The following is a 26,752-nucleotide window of genomic DNA, read 5'->3' as shown; positions in this document are numbered from 1 at the left end:
TCTCTTGCACCAATGTGAATACCAGGACTATACCTGGATGAAGGTAAAAGCTACTATTAGACAAAGACCTCTAATAAACCTCTCAGTGTTGCTAACTTCCTCTCAAGTGAAAATACTACCAGCAAAAGACTTAGGTCACTTCTTGCATTTGTATTCTGATCTTCAGAGCTTTTTCATATCCCTAATTTCATGTGGGCTCCTGAACAACACTTATTATTGTCCCCATGGTATATATGAGGAAAATAAACCAAAGAGAGGTTAAGAGACCTCCTTAAGGACACAGTGAATTACTAATACAGGATATGGGTAACTGGATCCTGGTCTTTTGGATGCTTGGGTTTGTGTATTTCACGAATGTAACACATAGAAAAAAAATCGTATTTTCAAGAGAACTAACATATGTTGAATGCCTACTTAGTATGAAAGATTATCCTTTCCATCATATATTACATTTGAGACACTCATATGAAGTAAGTGCTATTACTGTTCTCCATTTCCTGGGTTAGGAAACTGATGCTCAGAGAGTTATGTAACTTGCCCAAGATCACGGTAGTCACTGAGAGTCAGGACTGCATAAGAGTGTGCCTGACTCCAAAGCCATTCTCTTAAGGCTCCCTCATGGCATGCTTTTAGTCTCCATTGTGTCCAAGATGCTTAAGGAATTCCACACAGTGTTTGGAACACAAGGATGAATCCTGATGGCTCCCGCTGGTTGCTAGGTAATGTCTGTTTGGTACAATCTGGTTCACATCATAATGGTTCTTTTGCCAACAGGAGCTGGTAATCAGGATGGCAGTGAGGCAGGCACTTGCTTTCAGAAGAACAGGCCTAGTTTTTTAAGAAGCCACAAAAGTGTCTTTGGATGATTAGGATCTAAGGAGCCAACAGCTTTGCAATAACAGCATAAATATTGTGGGCTAGATGGACAGGCACCAAATGGGGACATTCCATCCTGCTGTGTGATGAGAAAGCTGCCACTTCTGAGGCCTTCCAAAACAAATCAACACTCCATATGCCAGAAGGAAAAGCCCAGGAAAGACCTATTCCAACTGGAGATGGTGAATGTCATTTCTTCAAGAAGCTGAGATCCAGCTGGTACTGCCAGGTGGAGAGTGAGTTGGGTAGCTGACCTCGGGCATGGCAGCCTTGGTTTTTGGCCACTTCATGGGGTGACCTGTTGAGCAAACAGCAGTGGAATTCTGCAGCTGTGGACCAAGACGTAAATACTCGTTCCCACTGACTCAGAGACATGCTACAGCCGAGGGTGGGGGAGGTGAGAGAATATAGGGACACAGGTGTTGGAGAAAAGTTTGTTTCAGCAGCCCTCGCCCATAGCTATGAGTAAGCAGGGGCTCACTGGCCACAGAGCACCTGGGCTGTAAGCATGGACTTTACTCAGATGGACCTTGTCTTAGTTTATGGTACTTTCTTGCTTGCTATAACAAAGTACCATAAACTGGATGGCTTACATACAAGAGAAATATATTTCTTACAGTTCAGGAGGCTGGAAGCCTGAGATCAGGGTGCCAGCACGGTCAGATTCTGATGAGGGCCCTCTTCTGGGTTACAGATTGCAGCTAGTTGTCTAGCCTCTTCTTACAAGGGTGCTAATCCCAGTCATGAGGGCTCCACCCTCATGACCTAATTACCTGGCAAAGGCCCTGCCTCTAAATACCATCACACTGGGAATAAGATTTCAACATATGAATTCTACAACGACAGAAACTTTCAGTCCATTGCCAACCTGCATTTAAGGCCCTCCTTTTCCATGCCATGTACTATTAGGGAAGCTACCTAACACCACTGAACTCATTTTTCTAATCTATTAAATAGAACTAATATTTACCTCTATCTCAAAGGGTCATATGATTAAATAACAGAATAGTTGTTAAGTGCTTCACACAATATTATATCATCAATAATTACTAGTATTATATATAACATATCATAGTATATATGCATATTTTATAATATGTATTATAAATACTGTAATATATAATATGTATTAAATATGAAGATATGCTATTGTCATTATTATCTCCTACCAAGAACCAAACCATTTTCAGGAATAGGAGAGACATGAGAAGTCCAGTATTTCTCTGAAGGTAGCAATAATCTCTTCTATAACCTGCTCACATGGTTATGCTTTCTCTGCTTACATGCTCCTTGTGATGGGAAGTTCAGCAGCTTCTATGGGTGCCTATTTTATTTCATTAATTGACTACAATGGAAAATAATTCACTAAATTCAAACGATCTGAATCTTTAAGATTTCTACCCTTTGGTCTCACTTCTGTTCCCTAAGATTACAGAATAAAATCAAGCTATTACTTACTGAAATCTTACTATATGCTAAGCACGGGTCTGGGTAATTTATTCACTATTATTCATTCTGACAACAGCCTCATGAAATAGATAGAATTATCTTGATTTTGCACATTGGTAAATTGAGGAAACAAAGTCACCTTTCACAACAACTTCATGAAATAGACAATATTATCTTGATTTTGCAGATTGGTAAATTGAGGAAACAGTCACCTTTCATGTGCTTGGCTATGAAGTATTTAAAGTTAGAGCTTTTCTCATCATTGAACTGAAATTACATAACATTTTCAATGTTAAAGATTGCTGTGTTCTTGTTTCTAGGAATATGAAGGGAGAATGAAACAAAACTGCTCCGCTCAGGGAACTTGGAAAGGAAATTGAAAAGGCAAGGCACAGGCTGGAAGAAAATATTTGAAAAAGATTTATGTGAACTTCTTTCTGGATTATACAAAATATTTTTAGATATTCTTACAACTCTAAAATAAGATAACTCCTTAAAAATGTGAATTCTACCAAAGGAGAGATGAAGATGACGAATATATTCAAAGATGCTGAAAATCACTTATTTGTTATTAGGAAGTTACAAGCTAAAGCATAATGAGATACCACTACAACCTACTAAACTGACTAAAATTAATCAGACTAACCAGGTGTTGGCAAGAAACAGGGACACTGAGACTCTCACACTGCTGGAAGGAATGTAAAATGCTAAAACTTCTTTGGAAATGAGTTCAGTAACTTTTTAAACAGTTGAAAATAGACCTATCATGCAAACCAGCAATCCCACTTCTAGGTATTTATACAAGGAAAATGACAACATATGCCCACATAAAGACTTGTGCACAAATGACGGTAGCAGCTTTGTGATAATTGCTAAAAACTAGAAACTTGTCAAGTGTCCAACAGGTGAGTGGACAAACTCACTATAGTATATCCATACAATTAAGTACTAAATAGCAATAAAAAGGAACTATTAATACATTTGACAATATGGATGTAGATTATAATACTATGCTGAGATAAAGAACCCAAAGATTTTATACATATGATTCAATTTCTATAAACCGTTAGAAAATGAAAACTAACTGGAGTGGTAGAAAGTAAACCAGTGATTGCCTGGGTATGGGGGAGGTGTGTATGGGGGATGTGTAAGGGGGGTTAGATTATAAAGGAACATAAGAAAACTTTGGGCTATGATGGATATATTTATTATTTTAAATGTAGTTGTGGTTTCACAGGTGTATACCTGTATCAAATCTCATCAAATTATATACTTCAAACATATACAGTTTATTATACATCAAATATACCCCAATAGAACTTCAAAGTCTTGGTGGAAAAGTGATCATATAGCAAGATGGCCCTGTAGTCCAGTCAAGTTTACTGAGTGATAATTCTCATCTGTAGGCTTTGACAACTTGGGTGGTGTGAAAGCGTGTGTGTTCTAGTGTTGGTAATGAATGCCACAAGGAATGGCTGGGCACTGAGGCCAGGGCCCACCACCCAATCTCGGAAGGCTACAGATCTCCTGTCTCAGGGACAGAGGTGTTATGGAAATGTATTAGAAACAAGAGATCTTGGAGGTGGAGTGGGTAGCATTTAAAGAGGAGAAAAAGAATAAAATTTGCACATAAGCTTTGGATTGATGAATGATCCTCTAGGGCATCACCAAAGAAAAAGAAACAACAAGAACTGAAGTTAATATAGGGCCTGGAACATAGCTCACATGTGATACAATCATCATTTATTCCTTTATTCATTCATCAAATGTGTATTGGGCTCCCAATTTATGCCAGAGACTATTCTAGATGCCAGAGATACAGCTCTGAACAAGAGATAAAATCCCTGCTGTCAAAGTGCTCCCATTCTAGTGGAATGAGATAGGACATTAATACATACATGAAAACTCTATAATATCAGGAGGTGATGTGTGCTAGGAAGAAAAAGGAGAGCAGAGTAAGGAGTGGGTGGCAAGGCAGGGGCCTATTTGACATTGTCTGTGAAGGCCCTCCTGAAGAGCAATTTGAGTAGGAACCTGAGTGAACCCAGCATGTGTCATGTGGATGCTGGGGAAGATGACTCCCTTCTGGAGAATAAACGCAAGGCCTGTTAGGGAGTAGGGGGTAATGGTAGGAGTCTAAAGTAAGTCTTTCCATAATGGTGTAGTGATAACAATAACATAACTTCTTCCTCTTATTAAAACTTCTCTATGTACCATGATCTTGACTATGAGCTTTAATGCTTAGAGCAACCCCATAAGACAAGAGCTAGTGTCATTCTCATTTTATAGCTAAGGAAATTGAGACAAACTACATAAGTTGCTGAAAAATCACAGCAAATAATTAGCTGAGGAAGAGACTCAAATCTATCAGAACTGCTTGACTTTTGATCCTGAGCTTATGCGCATCCAGTGGGCAAGTGAGGGTGCATGGGTTTGTGAAGACTCCAGCAGTATGATTGGGGGTAAGTTACTTAACCTCACAGTTATGTGTACTGTATCTAATTTCTTATTTTTTAAAAATTTTTATTTATTTATTTATTTATTTATTTATTTATATTATAGACACAGGGTCTCCCTATGTTGCCCAGGCTGGTATCGAACTCTGTTGCCCAGGCTGGTATTGAACTCCTGCGCTCAAGTGATCCTCCTGCCTCAGCCTCCCAAAATGCTGGGATTACAGGCATGAACCACTCTACCCAGCCCCTCCTTGCTCATTCGTAATGAAACAATGCTTTGTAAACCAGGAAAGTGCTATATAAAGATATCTTTAAAATACCAAAGAAGTCCCTGTAATTAGATATTCTAATACTAGCTACTGTAACAAATAAACCTCAGTATGACAGTGGCTTAATCCTGTAGAAGTTTACTTCTTGTTTGCAAATAAATCCCGTACACTTGGAGGTGTGTGCCAAATGGTGATTCAGGGAACCAGCAGGCTTCTTTCACCTTGTGGCTTGGTCATCACCTAGGGGCTCACAGATGTCTCCTTCCAGGGAGTAGAAATGTAAAAAGAAACCAGAAAAGGCATATCTGCCTCTTCAAAACCCCAGCCTTGGAACAATACATGTCACTTCCATTCACATTTCTTGGCAATAAATAATCATGTGCATGCACTTGGGAAACAAGGGAGGAGCTAGAAAAGGCAGTCCTTGTTGAGACAGCTGCCCCTAGGGACAACCGCACTTTATAGAATGAAGACCACAGCTTTTTGGTGGATAATTAGCTATTTCTGGCATAGCCCCTCCCTCTCTTGCTTAAGGTCCATATGATGAAATTTAACACAGCCCACTGGGCCCTAAATATGTTGGTCTCCCTGAGCCACACACCCAACTTCAAATCATGCCATTCTTGGTGTCAATACTCCAGCAACACTGGCCTTTATGTCTCAAACATGGTCTCAAACAGGTTCACTGGGCATGATAAACTCTCCCACCTCTTCATTGTTGGCTCTCTCCTCTTCCCCCAAGGCTGCACTTGTCCTTCCTGTTCTAAATGCTCATCATCACCTCACTATCCCCATCTGCTCGCCGCCGTGCTCTCAGGAAATCTCAACACATTTGTAATTATTTGTTCAGTATTTTAAAAGCACAAGCTAGAGTTAGACTGCGTGGATTCAAAGCACAGATCTACTACCTACTGGCTGTATCAACTTGGCCAGGTTATTTAAACTCTCTTATTCTTTTTGGGCTGCTACAACAAAATGCCATATACTGGGTGGGTTGTAAACAGCAGAATATTTTTTATAATTCTGGGGTCTGGGAAATCCAAAATTAAGTCACCAGCAGATTTGGTGTTTCGTGATAGCCAGCTTTCTGATTCAAAGATGGTGCCTTCCAGCTGTGTCCTCACATGGTGGAGGGAGCCAGCTAGATCCCTGTGGTCTCTTTTATAGGGGCACTGATCCCATTCATGAGAGCAGAGGATTTCAAAATATGAATTTTGTGGGGACACAAACTTTTCTTGCCACTATTTCTTCATTTATAAAATGCAGATAATTATGACTCATTCTTCATTGATGATGAAGACTAAATGCAATAATGTATACAAAATAATTAGTATAGTATTAGCTGTACATTAATGCCAAAAACCACAATTACTTTTGCACCAACCTAATAGCAGCTGTCACTGTTGTTACTGTTACCGCTCCTCTTCACAGGTACAGGGTGAACTCCGAGACCATCTCTCCTATTCATTTACATCCTCAGAACTTAGCACGATGTCTGACCATAGTGGATTTTCAATAAATAACTATGGGGTAAATTAATGCTCTCCATTTCTTCTTGTGTGGTGGGTTTTCCTAAAGGCCATGTATCTGTAGTTTGTCATTCTTTGAGTGCTGGTTCATGTTCTTCTATGGAGACAGAATTTCAGTACAGCACCTTAGTGAAGAGTACAATTCTAGAGCAGGACTGTGGGTCTCAGCATAGTGTTTTCCAGCTATCTAACCCAGAGGAAGTTATTTTTCTTCTTGACACCTCAGTTTCCCTGACTGTAAATGGGGATGATTCGGGCATGCCCTACAGAGCTCTTATGAGGGCAGCACAGTGTCTGCACAGAGGAAGCACTCCACAAATGACAGGTATTATTTTTAAAAGATTAGTTTTGAAGGCTTTCTTTTAATAGCAGAAAATGAGCACGGATTGTGTTTAACATGCTGTGCCCTTCCTTCTTTCCCTTGAATGGACTTTAAAGCCATCGTATTTATGAACTCCCTGGGCTGAATGTCCCCTTGAAAGAAGGTAGCTGAGAGCAGGTGAAAGCTCCTGGGCCAAGTTTATTTGAGGTCATGAAATAGCACTGGACATGGTCACTACCTTTTTCCTCTTGGGCTCTCTCAGCCTTTGCCTTTCTGTTGGATGTCAGGTGGAGACATGGGGGCACTAATGCAGGAATCACCACACATACTCAGAAAGAAGGCATTTACCTAATTGCAAAGGAACACATCCTGCCTGCAGACAATAAATGGTGTGTGATGCTTCCATGAAGTGAGATGGATGGAGCTCTCCGTTGCTAACTGGCCCATAACCACGGTCATTAATCACACATGGCACGCCCATTGCCAGTAATGGACTTCACCCCGGAAAACTCCAACTCGTGGTGCCAATGGGTTAAAGGGAAGGCCTCGCCTCTTATGGAAATATGGGTCTCCCTTTGGGATTAACCCTGGCGTTTGCCACCCCCATTCACTGAAAAGCCCTTTTAATTGATTTTTCTTCCTATTCCCTCCAATCTGTCAAGAACTCACTTGCCAGCCTCTGCCTGGACCCAGAGACATTGCCTGAACTGTATGAATTGCTAAGAAGCTGCTAGTCTGCAAGGAATTTCCCTTTTCTTCTTCCCTTAATAGACAAAAAAGTAACTAAACTGCAACAGCAGAGCCTCATTTTTTTGCCACAACCCACATCTCTGAAGCTAGATCTGGGTAGGAAAACAACCTGACATCATCATCTACAATTCTCTGAGTGCTTGCTTTGTGCTAGGTGTGGCCACGTTGCCTCTCCACAATTAATCTGAATAATTCCAGGGCTCTCCATTTTTCTAGATAAAGACACTGAGGTTCAGAGAGGTTAAGTGAATGGTTTGCCCAAGTTTGCACAGCTAAGGACAGAAGTGATAGTCAAACAAGCACACCAGATTGCAAATCCAGTGCCCTTTCTGTGATGCTGCAGAGTGCCCTGGTCATTATCTTTTCTTTCTTGGACTGGTATCTGAAGTCTCCTCACAGCCACAAATGAATCCCTGTTTTCCTCTTAACCAGCACTAGAAAAGCAGAATGGCACGGGGTGTGCTTGAGATAACCATGAAAAGTGGACTTGCGTTTTCAAATGCAGTAAAGTTCCACCACAGTGATACTCGCTAGCTAGGTCCAGTAAATACTGCTTAACTTAGTAGAAAAGCTCCAGCCCAGCTCTGGTACACTGAAATACTCAGGATCAGAGGGCTAGGCATGGTTCAGTCTATTTACTCTTCATAGGAGAAAGAAGTGATTAGGTAATTTGTAATAAATTCCTCAGCTGCGCAGAATTTCTGCAGAGGCACTATTAATTTGATTAATAAGGAAGAAGCCATCTGACATTTCCTTTTGGTGTGCCATATATTCTCATAAGCTCTGTGTGGTTTTGAACCAGGGGTGGTAGGAGAGCATTTTCAGGGTGTTCTAGGCCTGTAACAAAATTGCTTAAGCAACTAGACTGATTTCTTTTGTGCTGGGAGGTCATTTGCAATGGAAAGATTTTCCTGTTGTCACTTCTGCTGTTTTGGTTGCCAGAGGCCATCTGATCTGAAAAAGGCATGGGCAAATTCTTCAGCCTGGCCTACAAAATTCCCCATGAGCTGGCCTGGTCTTGTCATTACGTTGGAGTTACTGACCTCTTAGGACAGACAATTATGTGGTGTGGAGAGCTGTCCTGTGTATTTTAGGATATTTTACAGCCCAAACAAAACTATCTCTAGACATTTCCAAAGGTCAGCTGGGGGGCAAAATTGCCCCCAGTTGAGAACCACTGCAGTAGACTATTGAGTTCCTTGAGGATGTGGACTCTGTATTGTTCTCAGTGTTATTCCCAGAGGCTATCACGGTGCCTGACACATAGTAGGCACTTTATGCCCTTTGAATGAATGTAGCATAGAGCCCAGGCTCATGTTCTGCTAGGCTTCCTCTATACAACACACTCTTCCTTACTGGTGCCCAGTGCTTTCCTTTCTTACCTCTGTGTCTTGACTCTTCCACCTAAACTGTTTTTCTTCTTCCATCTTCATGTATTCAGAAGGCATCTTGATGCCTTCAAGATTTTTTTCCTTCAAGGTTCTGTTCAAACACCATCTTAACCAAAGCTATCCCTGATCACCCAGATGGAATAAATCTCAGTATCTCCTGGCCTCCCTAAGACTTGTTATCTCTATTTCTTTTATGATATCCAACTCTTTATGGGCAAGGTAATATAATCTAGTAGATAAGAGATCAGACTCTGAATTGGAATTACAGTTCCATCCTTTACTGCCAGTAAAACTAAGGAAAAGTGACTTATCCTTCCTCTCTGAGAGTATTTCCTCATGGGTAAAATGCAGGTAACAACAATTACCTGCAGGGATTAAATGAGATAATGTATTTAATGGCCATGGCTAAGTTCCTGGCATTTAGGAATGAGTAGCTGTTATTATTATTCTCACTTTGGAATGGAAGTTTCCTACAGACAAAATCAAGTTAATATTCATCCTTGTATCTCCAGTTTCAAGGTCAATGCCTGATAAATAGTAGGTACTCAATAACTCTATTCATGCACAAACAAAGTTGACACTTCAAGCTGGAAAATTCTCCAGGACAGTAGAGTCATGGACTCTTTCTGTGAAAGAGGAGAAGGAGCCTACTCTGAGCTCCTCATTTTACATAACGAAAAAATGAAGGCCAGAGGATAAAAATGGCTTGTCCACAGCCGCACAAGGTAATAGAAGTCAAAGTCACATGCCAGCTAGGGCCACTACCCTCCTAACCACCACAGACCACACTCCTTAGAAGTCCAATGGAGTCTCCCTCTCTCCTGTTTGCAAAGTGGTGACAAGAGAAACTTGCTTCAGCATGTGGGAAAGCTAATTAGAGCTAATTTATTACTTCTCTCAGAACTAGGATGCTGGGTAGAATCTGTTGGAGGTCTGTGCTGCAAAGAGAAATGCTCTTGATTATATTTACACATCTGATTTGAGAAGTACATGGAAACCTAATCATAACTATCATAACATGTTCACTGACTCTCAGTATACTTATCCTGGCTGCATGAGAAGTTTTCCAAGGTGCAGCTTGGGCTGCGTCTTTTTCAATTAAGTTCTTCCCAGACTATGTCAAACTCTCTGAAGCTGTCAGGAGGAATGGACAATGTGCTGGAGTTAGGCAAATTGGATGAGTTTTGGAAAAATACTTACCCTCTCTGAGCCTCTGTTTCCTCCTCTGTATAATGGGGGCAATCATACCTACCTTGCAGGTTTGATATGAGGATGAAATGTACTATATCTAAGTGGCATATGCAAGGCCAGGTGCATACAGGAGGCATACATTAAATATTAGGCCCCTCAGTAAATGTTAGCCTAGACCTATGTGTATGTCTAGGTATTTGCTGTGGAAAACTCTGGTCCTGTCCATGAGTGCCAACACATCTTCAGCCTCATTCTGGGCTCTGCATTTGGGGCTGCATAGAGTTATGGGGCCAGCCTAATGGGGAGGTGGCTGGAATACAACTAAGAAGCCGTTTTATTGGAGAATGATGGAGGAAGCATTTAATGTGATGGGTGGAAAGACAATGGACTTAGGCATTACATAGACTTGTATTGGAATCTCAGCTCTAGCACTTTCCACTACAGGATCTTGGGAAATTCACTTAACCTCTCTGAGCTTAGTTTTCTCATCTGCAATATGGGCAGGAGTAATTAACTCACATAGCTGTTATGAAAAATGAATTTATATTATGTGCATATAAGAATGCATAGTACGTAGTAAGAGCAAAATAACTGAGCATGACGAGGCAGAGGCTGGTCCCAGACTCTGCTAGGCATACAGCACATACTCAGTAAATGTGCTAAATGAGTAAATGATTTGGACAAAATTTACTATAATCTGGAATGAATGGGGAACAGAAAAAGACACTGGACTAGGAGACAGAACCATATCGGTTTGTATCCCAATTTGACAATTTGACAAACTCACATCTTGCCAAGTCTCAATTTTCTCATCTGTAAAAGAGGGTGATCCTGATAAAGACAAAAGAGTTGACATTGGCAAGGAGAATCTATCAATCGCAAAGCAGACTCTCATGATATTTGAAAAGCGTTTAGTATAGCACCCCAAAACAGTAAACCATTCAATAAATGGCTGACAATAGCTTTAATAGATAATCATAAAGCACCTAAAAGTGCCAGCCATGGGCTTTCCTTGCGAACGAGATATACCAGGATCCCTGCCTCTTTGGAGGAGCAGCAGCAATATCACCCTCCTCCTCTTCATCACCAATGAAGGGATTGGAAAGATAGGGGTGTGTATTCTCCATCTAACATCTGATGACAGAAATGTCATCTGTGGGAAGTATACACCTTTGTGTGTAGGGTGGTCTATGTTTTAAATGCCCTCATTTGCTCTTCATTTTAAGCTTTTTTTCATCTTATAGTTTTTTACATTTCGTTTTTGTCACTTTTCACCCTTTTTTTGTTGCCACAGCACCTGTCTGTAGAATCAATTTTATCTCTCAAGCATTCTTCTGGTTTCTTGTGGCCTTAGAAAGCATCTACTAGCACTTGGTTAGAATTTTGTAGAAAATGAGAAACAGATTCTGAGTGGAGGCCTGAGGGCTCTTCTGTGAGTAAAATACATGAATGTTGATGGGTGAAATTGCTGAGAGCGCCTTTGCCTGCATTCCACCCACTGACCCTGATCTAGATCCACAGCCCAAATTATGTCTTCTGATGTTGTGGGAATCTGCTCCTGGTGGCCCCTGGTAAGCCACACCTCCTGCCTTTATATCTATGCTTACTTCCTTCCACAGCCCCCTGAGTCCTGGCTGGCCCTATGGGTCTCACCAATGGAATGTGTCGGAAGAGTTGTTGTGCTAGCTCCGGACCAAAGCCTTCAGAAGGCTTAGTGTGTCACAAAGATATTAATCATTGCTTATCACAACATCCCCCTGAAATAGATATAACTATCTAAGAGGTAATAATAGTTTCATGGGTATCTGGTGCTGTTTTAAATCCTTCAAGTGAATTGATTTATTTAATTATCACATCAATCATATGAGATAAATGTTATTACTACATTGTACCCATTTTACAAATGGGAAAATTGAAGCACAGAGAAATTATCTTTCCGAAGATCACACAGCTAGTAAGCTTAGAGCTGGGTTATTTAAACCACGTCATCTGATTGTAGAACCTGCACATCAATCACTATGCTAAACTTCAGCAAGGTTAAGTGTCTTGCTCAAGGTCACATAGAAACCATGGCAAAGCTGGGATCCTAACAGGTTTTATGGACTCCACCTCTAACCCTTCTGGTTTATAAGCATCTAAAAGACAGTTTTGCTCTAGGCTTGTCAACAGCTTCACCTAAACACAAAGACAGCTTCTTCAAAAAGTAAAAATATGCAGCTTGCAACTGGTGGTCTTTTTATCAGAATTTTATAGAATCCTTCTGTGGTTTCCTTTTCCATATTTAGGAACTGAATTACATAACTGAGTGTATACATGTATGGGTATGTGTGTATAAAACTATATGCACTACAGGAGTGACAGCTCTCCTAGATCACTTCCTTTCTCTGTGCTCAAGATGTAAGTTTATTTGTTCGTTCAACAGACACCAAAGTGTAGGGTATCCAGTCAGACTCTGCTATTTAGGGGACTGTGACTTGGAGCAGGTATTGTATAGTCTCTAAGCCTTAGCTTCCTCATCTGTAAAATGGAGTCAACAATTGTATATATCATAATCTACATCGTAGGATTCTTATGATAAAATGAAATGAAATGCTTATCAGAATGCCAGATGTAGATGGCAATCAAATACTTTAAAAGTTATTATTATTAATAGTTAAATACTATAATAGAAGTCTAGCACTCTTATGATCTGAATGTATATGTTTTCCTAAAACTCATATGTTAAAACCTAATTTCCAATGTGATGGTATTAAGAGGCAGGGACTTTGGGACATAATTAGCTCATGGAAGTGGAGCCCTTATGAACAGAATTAGTGCCCTTATAAAAAGAGGCCACAAAGAGACTCCTCATCCCTTCTCCCACGTGAGGACACAGTGAGAGGTATATCTATGAACCAGGAAGTAGATACTCATCAGACACCAAATCTGCTGAAGCCTTGATCTTGGAATTCCCAGCCTTTAGAACTGTGAGAAATAAATTTCTGTTGTTTATAAGCTATTAAGTTTTGCTATTTTGTTATAGCAACTCAAATGGACTAAGATAACTACCCACTGGTCACTGTGCTTGGTTCTTTGAATGCAGCAAGAAATAGGGCCCATTCCTCATCTTCAAGGGGTCCGCAGTCCCCATTGGGAGAACAACATGTAACGGACAGCTGGCCTTGGGTTTGGAGGTGCTGCTGTACCAGAGGGGTATGGTCAGTGTTGTGGAGCCCAGAGGAAGGATTGATTAATTCCTCACTGACGGGAGTGTGAATAAGAAGATGATTTTGGATGTTCCATAGAGAAGGGATGTTTAAACCTGGACTTCATGTTTGGAAAGGGTTTGGAAAAGAAGAAATGTGAAATGGGAAGTATGAAAAGGGAACTTGAAGTACAGAAAAAGGCTGAGCCAAAGCAGGGTGGTGTGATTGGGCCTGGATAGTTTCCAATGAGTAAACACTTTCTGGGAGACTAGGTCTGGACTGGATGGTTAGAGAACAAGAGGCAAGAACTGAGCCCCCTGTTCCGATTTTTGTGTGATAGGACTCTACAGTGTTCAGCCTCCAGATGGAGACTGTAGAGGAATCTGAGATAAGATTCCTAAGTAAAGGAATCTAAGGCCAGATTATAAAGGGTCTTAGGTGTCAAGCTAAGGAGGTGAACTTTATCATATAAACAGGCAGGAGGAATTGACTGAAAAATCTCTTAATATCTATTGATCAATAAATTGAAAGACAAACACAGAGATATATAAATATTACTGAGGTATCAATATTTATATGCATAAAGCTAACTCTGTATTTTGTTGTCTTGTTCTTTTTTAAAAAATGAGTAGGGTGAGAGCAGGGTCTGCTTGCTCCTTATTCATCATCATAGCCACAGCACTTAGCAAGGTAACATTGAAAGAACTTGAAAAAACCTTGTACTGGAGTAGATGAATGAATAAGCTATAATCACTATCTTTTGATGTTTGCTGAATGAACCAATGAATTTACATCTTGAATGTAGAGGAAGCCAAGTAGTTTCACAAAGCAGGTGGCATTTAATCTTGAAATTGTAGATGGGTACAATTTAGCCTTGCAGAAGTAAGTGATTACTGGTGGTGGGACCACATGTACAGAAAACAATCTCGCTGCCCAATGTATAGCAAAGGGTTGAAGAGCATAAATTCTGGAGCCAGAGTTCAAGTTCTAGCTCTGCCATTTAATAGCTGGGGCTCTACAGCATGTTTCTTAGCCCTCTGTGCCTCAGTTTCCTCATGGGGACAATAAGAGTATTCGTCTTATAGGATTATTGTATAGATGTAAAGTTCTTATCACAATAATACTATTTATGCACAGTTATTGTATATAAATACTGTATATAATAGTATTTGCTATTATTAATACTATTATTGCTGGACTCTGAATGCCATTGGCAGACTGAACACTCTAGAGTCCTATCACACATAAATCAGTTCTTTCTTCATATATTATATCTGAACAGTCTATATGAGTCTCTTTGACACAAGTCTCTGGTAGAGATGAAGACCAGAGAGCTTGGGAGTCACTGCTGAAGAGAAGAGTGAATGAGTAAACAAAGGTAGATGAGGCAAAGAACATACCGAATGTCAGGATTCAGATGGGACTGCTGTATGATATTAATGAACACAGATATCTGGAGAAACCATGTCAAAGCTTTCCAAGAGAGACTGTGAACAGTACCTGGGGAACACCAAAAAGAGAGATGATAAAGAAGGGATGACAAGTCCCTGCAGGCCTGGACCAAGTGCAACACAGAACAAGCAACAAGACCAAAAGAAAGCAGTGTGTCTTGTTAAGTTTCTTTGCAAGGCTTTAAATCAGCAGTGGCTTCCTGGCAGGGTGAGGCAGGGCTCCAACCATTACAGGTTACCCAGAAGCCACCAGAGAAAAATGGAGAAGGAATACCTTGAAGAATGAGCATCATCCCTGATGTGATGTGGTTGCCATAGAGACCACTCTAGACGGTAGCCAGGAAAGGCAGTGCCTGTCCTCAGAGCAGTTAACAAGCTATTAGACCAAACATGAAGGTGCCAGCAGGTGAGTAGAATGAAGCTGCTACATCACTGCTGTCTGTTTGCTAAGATCAAACAGAGGAAGAAACAGCCATAAATCAGCCAGGCCACTGCAGCCATTGAGTCAAGTTCAGGGGAGCATGACAAGATTTCTAACCTGTGAGTCAAAGCCCTGGGACCACGTCCCAGAGGTAGATGCTCAGAAGAGTGATGGTCACATTTTCCTAGACTGGCTTGAGGGTTCAAACAAGGTTAAAACAGAACAAAACTGCACCACTAGCAAACATACAGACAGTAACTAAGAATGTGGGAAATGCAAGCTGAAGAGAGTGCAGGAAGGCAATAAATACAAGATTTCACAACGTGGTCCCAACATTCAGACAAAACTGAAGACACAGCAGGGATTTGTAGCAAGCAGGATACATGCTTCTAGAAACATTCACTGCTTAGTTTAAGATGGTGAACCCAGCTTTGAAACTTTCTCAGAGCAAGTGCTTTGGTTCTACTGGACTGCCTCTTCAGGAAAGTGCCCAGAGAGGGCAAGCTCAACTACCTACTGAATCTCCAAACTAAGCACTGAAGATAATCCCTCCAGATGAACCATTTATTGTGTGGTTATGTCTGCTCTCTGAAGAGGTGTAAGGCCCCTTGGGTCCGCTCTGCCATCTACAAGTATGTCTATTTGCACAGATAGATGGTGACTTAATGCCCAAGTTCCTTATGTCTGGTTCTTGACTACCTGGAGCCCTACCTCCTGTCTCCCCTCTCACCTGAGCTATATTTAAAACATCACACCTTGCTGCCTTTGAACATGCTCTTTTTCAGCTTATAGCTCTTTTCAGCTCTTTTTCAGCTTAATCAATTTCTACCTTGCTCTAAGACTCAGCTCAAGGGCCATCTCATTCTTTCATTCATCCACTCATTCATTCTTTCAACAAGAACTAAATGCTTCCCAAGTACCTGATACCTTCTGGGAGTCCTTCCTCCGTGCTTCCATTATACCTGCACTTCCTGCTAATGAAACATACTGCTCTGGGACAGGATTGTTTATTAATGTGTGTCTAGCTCATTAGACTTTAGATTCCTTGAGGGCAGATTGTGTCTTGCTGACAGACTAGCATAGTTTTTAGAATTAAGCACATAGCAGGTACTCAATAAATAATTATTAAAGGATGAATAAAAGAATAAATGAATGAACTGCATTTCAAATTCTATCCAGGTTGCCGTATTCTGAAGGGAATTCTCCAAGCCATCAAGTTGGCCTGGGATGAAATGTTCTCGTGTGCATTACTTAATAAAAAGAGATCTGGGTCAAATGAAAAATTTAAAGTCAATATGAAATTGATCCTCATCAGCACTTTCTCCTCCAACCATATAGACAAAAGGACATTTCTGAAACATATATATTAGTGTTGCATTTTCTGCTCCACAGACTTAGCGATCGTTGTCACTGCTAAGTCCAGCTCTCATTAATTTATGGGGCATCCAGCATAATCAGCAACAGGCTTCTTGGCAGCATAAATCAGTGACCAGCCTCGAATTTGGGAAAGTCTCTAAGCTGGAAACAGAAGAATTTTCTTTCTTGCTCTTTTTTGTTAGAAGTCACTGAGCACTATTTAAACTAAGCTCAAGACCTTTAGGCTGAATGTTCAAGGACCCACCAATTCATCAGCCAACCTGTCCTCTTCAACTGTGCAGGGAAAGAGAATATAGGCAACCATAACACATCTGGATAGTACCTTCTTAGGAACTCCTGTTGCATCTTTACTCAGTTTAGTAGCCATATAAATAACGATGTCCCCAGAAGGATAAAAAAAGGAGGCAGCTGAGGAGAAAAACAAAACTCCCACTGGAAGAAACACAATGATACGAAAAAGCCAGATGTATCAGGTGTGACAATCTTGTTCACAGTACCTGGCACACATATGTGTTCATCACGTAAGGTGATTGTTGTGATGATCTGTTGAGGCTGGCTTCAGACAGAACTGGGAAAATGATTCAGGACTTCATGTTGAAGCAGCAGGGTGTGAAGTCACAGCGTCTCGGGCTGCATTTCCTTTTTTTCTGATTCTGTAGCGTTGCGCGGTGTCACAGCCCGAGTGCTCTCTCACCCAGACACATCTGACAGTACCCTATAATCCCTTTGCCTTCTATTATTTTGCTTGGATATTTGTCTTAGAACATTTAGTTTAGGATTTTTCACGTTTCTCCTAGTTGACATGCAGGCTGGACATACAGTGGGCCTCGATTGCTTAGAAGCCAAACTGAACTCACCAAGAAAAGAAGACAGGAGAAACTTCTCAAGAGGAATATCTCCAAATTGCAGGTGAAGATCACAGGGAAGAGATGCCTCTGGGCTAAAACTTCAGGTGGTCCTAGTAATGGCACTATGGGGATAGGGATAGGGATTGGAAATGAAGCATGGAGAGGATCATGAAAAGTTGTAGTGAGGAAGGGGCTTTATCCCAAAGTGCACCCCTCCAAGCTTGGTGGGAAGGGTCTAGGTGTGTGTGTATATATGTGTGTGTGAAGATGTATGTATAGATATATGTATACATGTGTTAAATACTTGAAAATATGATTACATTTAGTGTCACAGTGATACTATAAGGAAGGTATTATTTCTTTTACAAATGAGGTTCAGAGTGGTTAAGACACATGCCCAAAGCCACAGAGCTGGTTATTAGAAGAGCCAGGACTTGAACCCACTGCCCCAGTTTTGAATTTTTTAAGCAGTTCAGTTGCCTAGTTTTGAAAGCCAACTAAAGTTAAGATTTGTACCCTCTGTCCCAGCTAAGGAAATTGTTGTGGGCGCCCTGAGTTTGCGTAAGTCTTGACCATTATGATACACTCTGTTCTCCACCCTGCAGCTCCCTCTCTGGATATGACACAATTCTAGGACATTCCCACACACACCCTTTGGCTGTTCCCACCTGAAGCACTTGGGATAATTCTCTCCATCCTGAGTCAGTCCTAGTCCAAAGTCATTCTTCATTCTGCTTCATCTTTTAAAAATCCTAATTGATTTATTTTTTATAATTACAAAAGTTACACATACTCATCATTGTATCAGATTTAGAAGAACAAAATATAAAGAGAAAAATAAAAGCCCTTATTACGCTGCTATGTAGAGAGGTTCACTCTTAATATCTTAACGCACTGTCTTTAGTCTTTTCTGGTGTCTATAATTACACACCTAAACATATGTTTGGAACAAAATTGGAATCCTGTTGTATATAAAGCTCTGAAGCCTATCTTTATGTCCATAGGTCAATAACAACATGAAAAATTCTTTAGAAATATGTTTTATTTAATGACTGCATTATTTAAGTGTGAAGAACTTCAGTAAAATCTTTTTCCTATTTTTGGAAATTTTGGTTGTTTGCCTTTTGTCAACATTGCAAGTAACGTGGAAACAAATTTTTATTCACAAATTTTTGTTATTTCTATTTTTAGGATCGAATACCATAAGAGGAATTCTGGACTGAAGAGTTATGAAGTCATTTCAGACACTTCCAGACAATTTGTGTTAATTAAATTCTCACTGGTTGAGTTCCATTCTACACTGGAAGAGCATTTTTCCTGGAAAGGCTCCTCAAAATGGTAATACAGGGTAATTCTTTTAGATGATCTTGCATTTGTTTGAATGGGAACTGAGTTTAATCAAACATGTTAGGAAGACTATGTCTGTTTCACTTTTTAAAATTATTTTGGATGGACACAATAATTATATATATTTATGGGGTACAGAGTGATATTTTGACACATGTATACAATGTGTAATGGTCAACTTGGGGTATTTAGCATATTTCTCACCTCAAACATTTATTATTAATTTGTGTTGGGAATGTTTAAAATCCTTTCTATTTGAAATTATGCAATAAAATATTATCTATAGTCACCCAACAGTGCTGTAGAACACTAGAACTTTTTTCTCCTATCTAGCTGTAATTTTGTATCCATTAACCAAATTCACTATTCCCTCCTCCCTCCATCCTTCCCTGCCGCTAGTAACCACAGTTCTACTCTCCACTTCTATGAAATAAGCTTTTTTAGCCCCCACATACGAGTAAGAACATGTGATGTTTGTCTTCCTGTGCCTGGATTATTTCATTTAATATAATGTCCTCCAGGCTTATCCATTTTCCTGTGAATGACAGGATTTTGTTCTTTTTTATGGTTGAATACTATTCCATTTTGTATCTATATCTCATTTTTTATCCATTTATCTGTTGATGAACACTTAGGTTGATTCTGTCTTGGCTATAGTGAATACTGCTACAATAAATATGGGAGTGCAGACATCTCTTCATCTATGTCATTTTTGTCCTGGGCACATAGCTAAGCTACATTTACATTCCCCTAACAATTAAATTGGGCCATATAACTGAATTCTGGCCAATGGAATATGGGTGGAAGGGCTGTCTGCCATTTCCAGAAATGGTCCCTAAACATCTCCCAAGTATGATCTTCCTCTCTCTTTCCCCATCTTCAAAGACCTTAGAGGCCACATGTTGAAGATGATGGTGACACAGATAAGATGGGGAAACCTAGCTTTCTGAATGGTTGTATTAAGTATCATAATGAACTTTTTAAAATCATGTTGTTGGTTAAGGCGACTAGCACTACTCATCCTAACAAATACAGTGAGTATATGATTTACTCACTCAAGGGTCCCCAAACTAAGAAGCCTCAGATGGCACTTTGTGTATCTAGCCATTAATCTGTGGTTGGCCAGCATGCCCTTTCACAGAGGCCTGTGGGGATCTGTAGCTCATAAAAATCAAGCCTAGTTTTCAGCACACAGTAGGGTTTATGTGGGTGTGGGTTTATGTGTATTTATGGAATGAAAGAAACCTTACAAGAGCCCAGTGACTCCACCTGGCTGACACCTACGCAGGATTCACTCTGCCATTTGAAGAGGATCCTCCATTGGCCTCTGTCCCCTGCTGCAGTTAAGAGCTTCATCCCCAGAACAAGCCCATTGCAACTATATAAGGCAGCTGTACACTGCTTCCCCATCACAAAAGCCCAAACGCAGGGAACAGCCCTTCCGAACAGAGGCTGTTGCGCAGAGGAAAGTGGAGTTTCCCAACACAGTCATTTCTCTTCTCCTGCTGACGCTAATTACAGTTTGCTAAATGTAAACTGGTGAAACATTTCGCCCACCCAACAGTTCCAGAAATGGGCCCATTGTATTCATAGTAACCTAGGAAGAGAAAGCTGTTCCTCCTTCTAAGTCTTTTGTCTGTTTCCCTCTCCGCCCCCCACCCCCCCCCAGTACCTTTGGCAAACACAGAGAGGTATGCTCATAGAAGAGGTGAGTTTGGAATTGCAAATCCTCCCAGCCTCAGGACCTCTCTTTTGGTTGCCTGCTCTGCTACAAAGCTGGAGGTCTAAAGTGGAGGCGTGTAGAAGACACCGTCTGGCTGGTAGGGGGTCTAATTACATGTGTGTGCAGCCCTATGTGACAGTCTGGGAATGCAATTATACAACTAATTATATCGAAACAACAAACTTGAGCTTCCACGAAGGGCCCCCGCCCATAGAGCCATCATGTTGTCATTTTCATACACTGTCATTCCTTTCTTCTGTTCTAGCTTCACTTGTTGACTCTTCTCACCCTATTAAAATCCTCCTTTTTTCAGGACACCAACAAGAGTCACCTCCTCAGTGAAGCCTTCCGTGGTTTCATACCACCCATCCCTATCGGAATGAATGTATCCTTGTTCTCCGTTATCCCAGTATTTTGCCTGGGCTTCTGTCACACTACTTTCAATGTCTATACCTCAGTTATCGAATCGAAAAACAAGAGTCATCAGTCTCTAAGGTCCTTGCAAGCTTCAAAACTTTATATTTTTGTCAATTACAACTGAATAAAGCTGAAAAACTTATTATTTATGGATACTTGCTAAAGCACCATATAACTCTTTCAGATATTTTAAAAGAATAATGTTTGCAAAAGACTCCAAATCAATGTATTAAATTGAAATCCAGTATCAAAACACCCATTAAAGTGCTCTTTTGAAATTGTACATTTTATATGAATAAAATTTCAAAATATAAAAACCTCTATTTTACTTGTTGAATTCTTAGGAATAATAACTAAACAGTTTTAAAATATTAGTAGAAAGACGGTGTCTTTGAAATAAGAAGAATGGAGTTGGAGCATAAGTTGCTTCTAGTTGAATGACCTGGGCATGATTTATCATGTCTTTGCACCTCAGTTTCCCTATCTGTAAAATGGCAGTAATGCTGACTGTACTTCACTAAGCTGTTGAGTAGATTAAATTAGACTGTGCACATGAAAGCACTTTATAAATAACAAAATACAGTGTTTGTATTAGTTAGAGTAATCAAAAGCCCCAAGTGAGTCTCTCCCTATCCTAGGGAACACCGCCACTACTGCTGGGTTAGACATCTCAGATTCTCAGAATCAGGCACAACAATATTCACTGTTTCTCTGTCTGTAGAATAATGATCTTTCAATAAAAATCTCCAGAGACTTTCTAACAGTCATAATAACTTTAGCAACTCTTCAGTGGGTACCTACCTTCTGCTAAACATTTGCTAGGCATTTGCCACATAAACAGAAGGAAAGAATTAGCCAGGCATAGGGTCAAGTCCCAGATTTGCAAATAAATATTTATGTGATCTTGAGAGAATTGCTTCACTTTTTGAATCTTTGCTTCCTTATCTATAAATCAGATATGACAGTACCTATTATAAAGGATTATTTTGAAAATTAAAATGTGAAAACCCACTTAAACTATGCAGACACAATACGTGACATAGCAGGCACTCAACAAATATTAGCCCCTTTCTCTTTGAGCACCAAGATTCTAGAATTCCACAGTATAAAGCATTCGTATAAATAGACGTGTGGGGGATGATGGGTGGCTTCTAGCAGGGTGACGTCAGGGAAAGATTTAACCAGAATCTCCATTGCAATATCACATTGGGCCCCTGCATGTGTCTTTCACCCACTGTGCTCATCACCACAATATTTTACAGTGAACATTTAATTTGTTCTATAAAAGGAAAGATTATTCTCAATGATGCATGTGATAAATATGCTGGCTTTAAACCTTTTAGAAATATTAAAGGTTTTACAGCTCAATGTTTGACAGGCTTGATTAATCCCTTCCCCACAGAAATATTCAGGAAGATAGCTGTGGTTGGGTTTTAAAGCTCCAAGAGCGTTCTTTGATAAAGGTAAAGAAAACCTAAAGAGCCTTTAAAAAGAGAGATTCTTGTGCCACACAGAATAGACAAAGAATAGGAAGACCCAGAATGCTGCACAGTATGATAGAGAGTTGGAAGTCAGTGTGGGGGTGGGGTGAGGGGAAACAGTGCTTTAAAACCTCTCTCCTTTAGAGGAGTTTTTAAATGAAAGGCACACATCCAGCCTGTCCACAGGACATTAGTCTAAGAGTTTTCTTCTCTGCTGGATTCCAAAATGGACGATGTGGGAGGGGGCACAGGGCAGACCAATGACAGTACGAACATCAGAGAAGAATGAAATGGAATGTACCATGGCCCCTTCTCAGAGTCCTAGACTATGGAACAGCCTCCTACGTGCTTGTTCAGTTACCAGAGCTATTTCTTGCACAGACCTCTTCAATTCCCCCACTGGATTTTGAGCTCCTCTAAGGAAAAGGAAATATGTTTTGGCTAATTTTTCCCCTCAGCATCTAGCCTAGCTTTTGTACATAATAGGTGCCTCATAGGTGTTAAGCAGATAGAGTTGGCCTTTAATAAACCCAGTACAAAACTGTCTAATAAGCAGTGAAAAAACTCCTACTTAAGAATGATGCTTACAAAATTACTAACAGATTCTACCTCCCTTCACCCCATGAAACAAAAGGAAACAGAGGCAAAACCATAGAGACTTACTAATAAAACCTCACTCAGCAAACACCTATTGAGCACTATTACAAACCTAGGTGAGCTGGACATGGTTTCCAGCCTCCTTGCCTGGTGAAAGAAACCTGTCAGCATTGTGGTAGCTACTATAATGGAAGCATATTTAGAAAACCATGTAAGACAAAGGAAGGTACACCGAACCCAGTTTTTTTGTCCATGGGAGATGCTAGAAAAAGCTTTGAGAATGAATGCCAGACACTGAAGCCGAATGTTCAAGGACAATGCAAAGAGAGATTAAGGAAGGATGTACACTATATCATGCATACAGTTTTGATCTGTGAACTTCCATTGCAACTCCAAATAAAACGCTTGCTCTGTTAATCAACCTCCCTCACAGAATCTCAGAGTGTCAGCCCACTCTGCTCTGAGGTTTTCTTTGATATCCAGGTCAATCTCTAATACCAACCCCTCTTCTATTTTTATGGAAGCATTTCCCAACAAGAACCACCAACATATTTGCCACAAGATATTATGGGGCAAAGGTGTAATTCAATTATGTGACTTAATCAATTCAAATGGCTAATGTACAAGAATCTCAGGATGTCATCCAGCTTTCAACTGAGGGCGAATAATTGTTCCATAATTTCTTAATTCTCCCACAAGACAGTTTAAATTAAAGGATGTCAATTTGCAAAGCCAGACTGCATTGTATTCTTAAATTGGGCCTGAAATAGCCACACGATGCAGGGTAAAAAGGCAGAGAGCACAACCCAGAGTGCCTGGTGCTGTGCAAAATTGTTTAATACGGTCAGACCCTTTAATCTTCATATCTATTGATGCAGAAAGCAGCATATTTCTGTCACTTATGATAAGAAACATTACTTTTTAAATTCCTTGGTGAGGCCTGCAGATCTTAGGCAGCCAAGATAGCAGGACTCTCTATTTCTGTTTCTGTGAACATTTCTTTTTTCCCTTAAATTGGTTTTATTCTAATCCATTTAGTCTCCAATCTAAGTCAGAGACAAGTAACCCTGAATGGAACCACACAGGAGGGGGACAAAGGCATGCGCCTTTCAGTTCTTAGATTCCGCTGGCTACCGCCTCATTGAATAAGTCAGTGATTAAACAAATAATGAACCTTGGGGTATTAACTACAGAGAGGCAGTTCCAGAAAGGAAGAGTATTGGAGCCGCTTTTGAAAGAAACAAAATCATGCTCAAAAATGGAGGAGAAGGTATTGGGAGGGGATGATTGGAACTGTTTTCATGAAGTAGCCAAGCATTTTACTCACCAGTGTCCTAGAAAACAGCTCAGTCAATGTGTCCAGGCTGGGTGGGGACGATCCTGGCGAAAGGGGGGTGCCCAGGGTCTGGACTGAAGAAGCTGGATGATGTCTTCCCAAGATTGCCAGGGCCACGAGTCAGGAATCGTCATGGAGAGAAGCCAAGGAAATAGCTGCAATGAAAAAACGATGTCAATGTTGAAGGCAAAGCAAAAGAGAAAGAGGATAAAGTACAATGGTCATCACAATGGGGTTTGAAGTGAATGGTTCAGGGTGAAGTGTATGATTTGAAAGTGTGCATGGTACACGTAGGGTAGGCGGTCATGGGGCACAGAGAGCCACATGACGTGTGCTGAGCTAAACAAAAGGGAACTTGTGAGGGTCTCTGTGCCTAGCACTGTGCTAGGCTATGGGAAGGACATGAATAAAAGCAAACATGCTCATTCATCTTTATTTTAAAATGTTGGACTAGGTTAAACATACACAGGCTAAAATTCAAAAGGTACAAATTGTATATTTTTCACTTGAATGAATCTATCTGTAGGATAAATACCTTAAAGCAGAATTATTGGATAAAGAAAATGTATATTTTAAATTTTGATAGATATTGTCAAATAACCATTCACAAAGTTTGTACAATTTTACATGCTCTTCAGAAAATGTATAAAGGAATGCCTTTTCCATATCCTCATTGCTATAGTTTGGATGTTTGCCCTCCAAACCTCATGTTCAAATTTGATACCCAGTGTTGGAGGTGAGGCCTAATGGCAGGTGTTTGGGTCACATGGGTGGATCCCTCATGAAGAGCATGGTGCCATCCTCACAGTAATGAGTGAGTTCCCGCTCTGTTAGTTGCTATGAGAGCTGGTTGTTAAAAGGACCATGGCACCTCCCTCCCCTCTACCTCTTGTTTCCTCTCTAGCTGTGTGATCTTTGCACATGCTGGCTCCCTCTCCCCTTCCACCATGAAGGGAAGCAGTCAGAGGCCCTCCTCAGTAGCAGATGTTGGCACCATGCCTTCTGTATAGCCTGCAGAACTGTGAGTCAAACAAATCTCTTATCTTTATAAATTACCCAGTCTTAGTTATTCCTTTATAGAAACACAAACAGATCAAGGACAGGGCTAATCACAGATCTTTATCTCAATGGATGTTAGATTACAAGCCATAATGATGCTAATATTAAATGAATTATCATAGCATTTTAAGCATAGCTTTTAGTTTTTATATATACTAATCCATTTATTCCTAACAGCAAACCACTGATGTAGGTACTATTATAATTGTCATTAAAAAGATAAAGAAACAGAAGTATAAAGAATGTAGAAAAGTTGCTTGTGACCACAGCTATGAAGGGCAGAGCCAGGATTCTAGCCCTGGCACCCTGCAGTCCCTCGAAGTCCATACTCTTAACTGTTAGCTCTCATTTCAGGCAGTGGCTTATTATTGATGGTATATGTTATAACAGATACACACAAATAGGAAACCTGAGGGGTGTATGTGTGTACAGGAAATCAAACAGAGAGACCAGTTCTTTCTATTTTAATGAAAGCAGACACAGGCTATTAACTGGGGAAATGTTGGGCTATAGTGATTGATAAGCAGAACTCTAAGAAGAAAACATTAACAAAATATGTTCTTACTTTTTTTCTATCCCTTTCACTAGAAAAATTATTCTATAAATATTGATGATGTGTTAGAAAGTCAGAGCTGCAAAACTGAAAGTATGATGTGGCCAAAAGCACATGGCACTTTAAGTAACACAGGCCTGAGTTCAAGTCCAAATTTAACTACTCTTGCTGGATTACCTGAGAAATATTACATTAATTATCTGAGCCTCATTTTCTTCAAAAGAAAAAAATGAGTCTATAATCCCAGGAAAAAGTTATGATGACTAAAACCAAAATATAAACAGTACCAATCAGTCAACAAATATAATTAATAACAAGCAATTTCTACCCTCCTGTTTAATCTTATTCTTTCTGCTTCTCTTTAAAGACCTCTGCTTTAATCAAATTAGTTTATTTACTTTTTTTAAAAACATAATGGAATTTTCCAGTCAGCTTTCATCTCTGCATTCTGCTTTCTCTTGCTGAAATAATCCATTAAGGAGTCCAGGTCTACATCAAATGCCACCAACTCCAAATTTCTAAGTAGTGTTATAGCCTACTATTCTTTTTTTTTTTTTTTGAGACGAAGTATCCCTCCATCACCCAGTGCAGCGGCATAATCTCGGCTCACTGCAACCTCTGCTTCCTGGGTTCAAGCAATTCTCCTGCCTCAGCCTCTGGAGTACCTGGGATTTTAGGTGTGTGCCACCGCGCCTGGCTAATTTTTGTGTTTTTAGTAGAGACT

General features: G+C 40.2%; 2 protein-coding genes across 14 annotated transcripts in view; one reads left to right on the top strand and one right to left on the bottom strand.

The window, feature by feature from the left end:
- Positions 1–26,752, bottom strand: part of DAB1 (DAB adaptor protein 1) — a 1,250,774-nt gene that overhangs the window by 866,942 nt on the left and 357,080 nt on the right. For all 6 annotated transcript variants that reach the window (XM_063600986.1, XM_008977956.4, XM_008977957.4 and 3 more), the window contains one exon: positions 24,408–24,571. The gene's annotated coding sequence lies outside the window, so the exon portion shown is untranslated. The remainder of the gene's footprint in view (positions 1–24,407; positions 24,572–26,752) is intronic.
- LOC134729686 (uncharacterized) lies at positions 743–23,814 on the top strand. Of its 8 annotated transcripts, none has more exons than XR_010110985.1 (6): positions 744–1,058; positions 2,646–3,230; positions 17,465–17,576; positions 18,707–18,853; positions 20,899–20,970; positions 21,959–23,814. XR_010110985.1 is itself a non-coding variant. In XM_063601004.1 (6 exons), the coding sequence occupies exons 3-6, from the start codon at positions 4,724–4,726 to the stop codon at positions 20,966–20,968; spliced, it is 393 nt and encodes a 130-aa protein (XP_063457074.1). In that variant the 5' UTR covers positions 744–1,058; positions 2,646–3,230; positions 4,615–4,723; the 3' UTR covers positions 20,969–21,323. The 8 variants fall into 8 exon arrangements, 4 of the variants coding, with proteins under 4 accessions (XP_063457074.1, XP_063457077.1, XP_063457070.1 ...); XM_063601004.1 differs by lacking the exon at positions 21,959–23,814 and adding an exon at positions 4,615–4,787 and having other exon boundaries at positions 20,899–21,323; XM_063601007.1 differs by lacking the exon at positions 21,959–23,814 and adding an exon at positions 4,615–4,787 and having other exon boundaries at positions 753–1,095; positions 20,899–21,323.

Source organism: Pan paniscus, chromosome 1 (genome assembly GCF_029289425.2).
Source record: "Pan paniscus chromosome 1, NHGRI_mPanPan1-v2.0_pri, whole genome shotgun sequence".
Lineage (NCBI taxonomy): Eukaryota > Metazoa > Chordata > Mammalia > Primates > Hominidae > Pan > Pan paniscus.
This window is presented reverse-complemented; position numbering and strand designations above follow the sequence as displayed.

Coding starts and splice junctions, on each gene's coding strand:
- LOC134729686 (XM_063601004.1), top strand. CDS start 4,724: ATGCGCATCCAGTGGGCAAGTGAGGGTGCATGGGTTTGTGAAGACTCC. Junction 17,577..18,706: donor GGAATATCTCCAAATTGCAG/GTGAAGATCACA, acceptor TTCTATTTTTAG/GATCGAATACCATAAGAGGA. Junction 18,854..20,898: donor TGGAAAGGCTCCTCAAAATG/GTAATACAGGGT, acceptor TCCTTTTTTCAG/GACACCAACAAGAGTCACCT.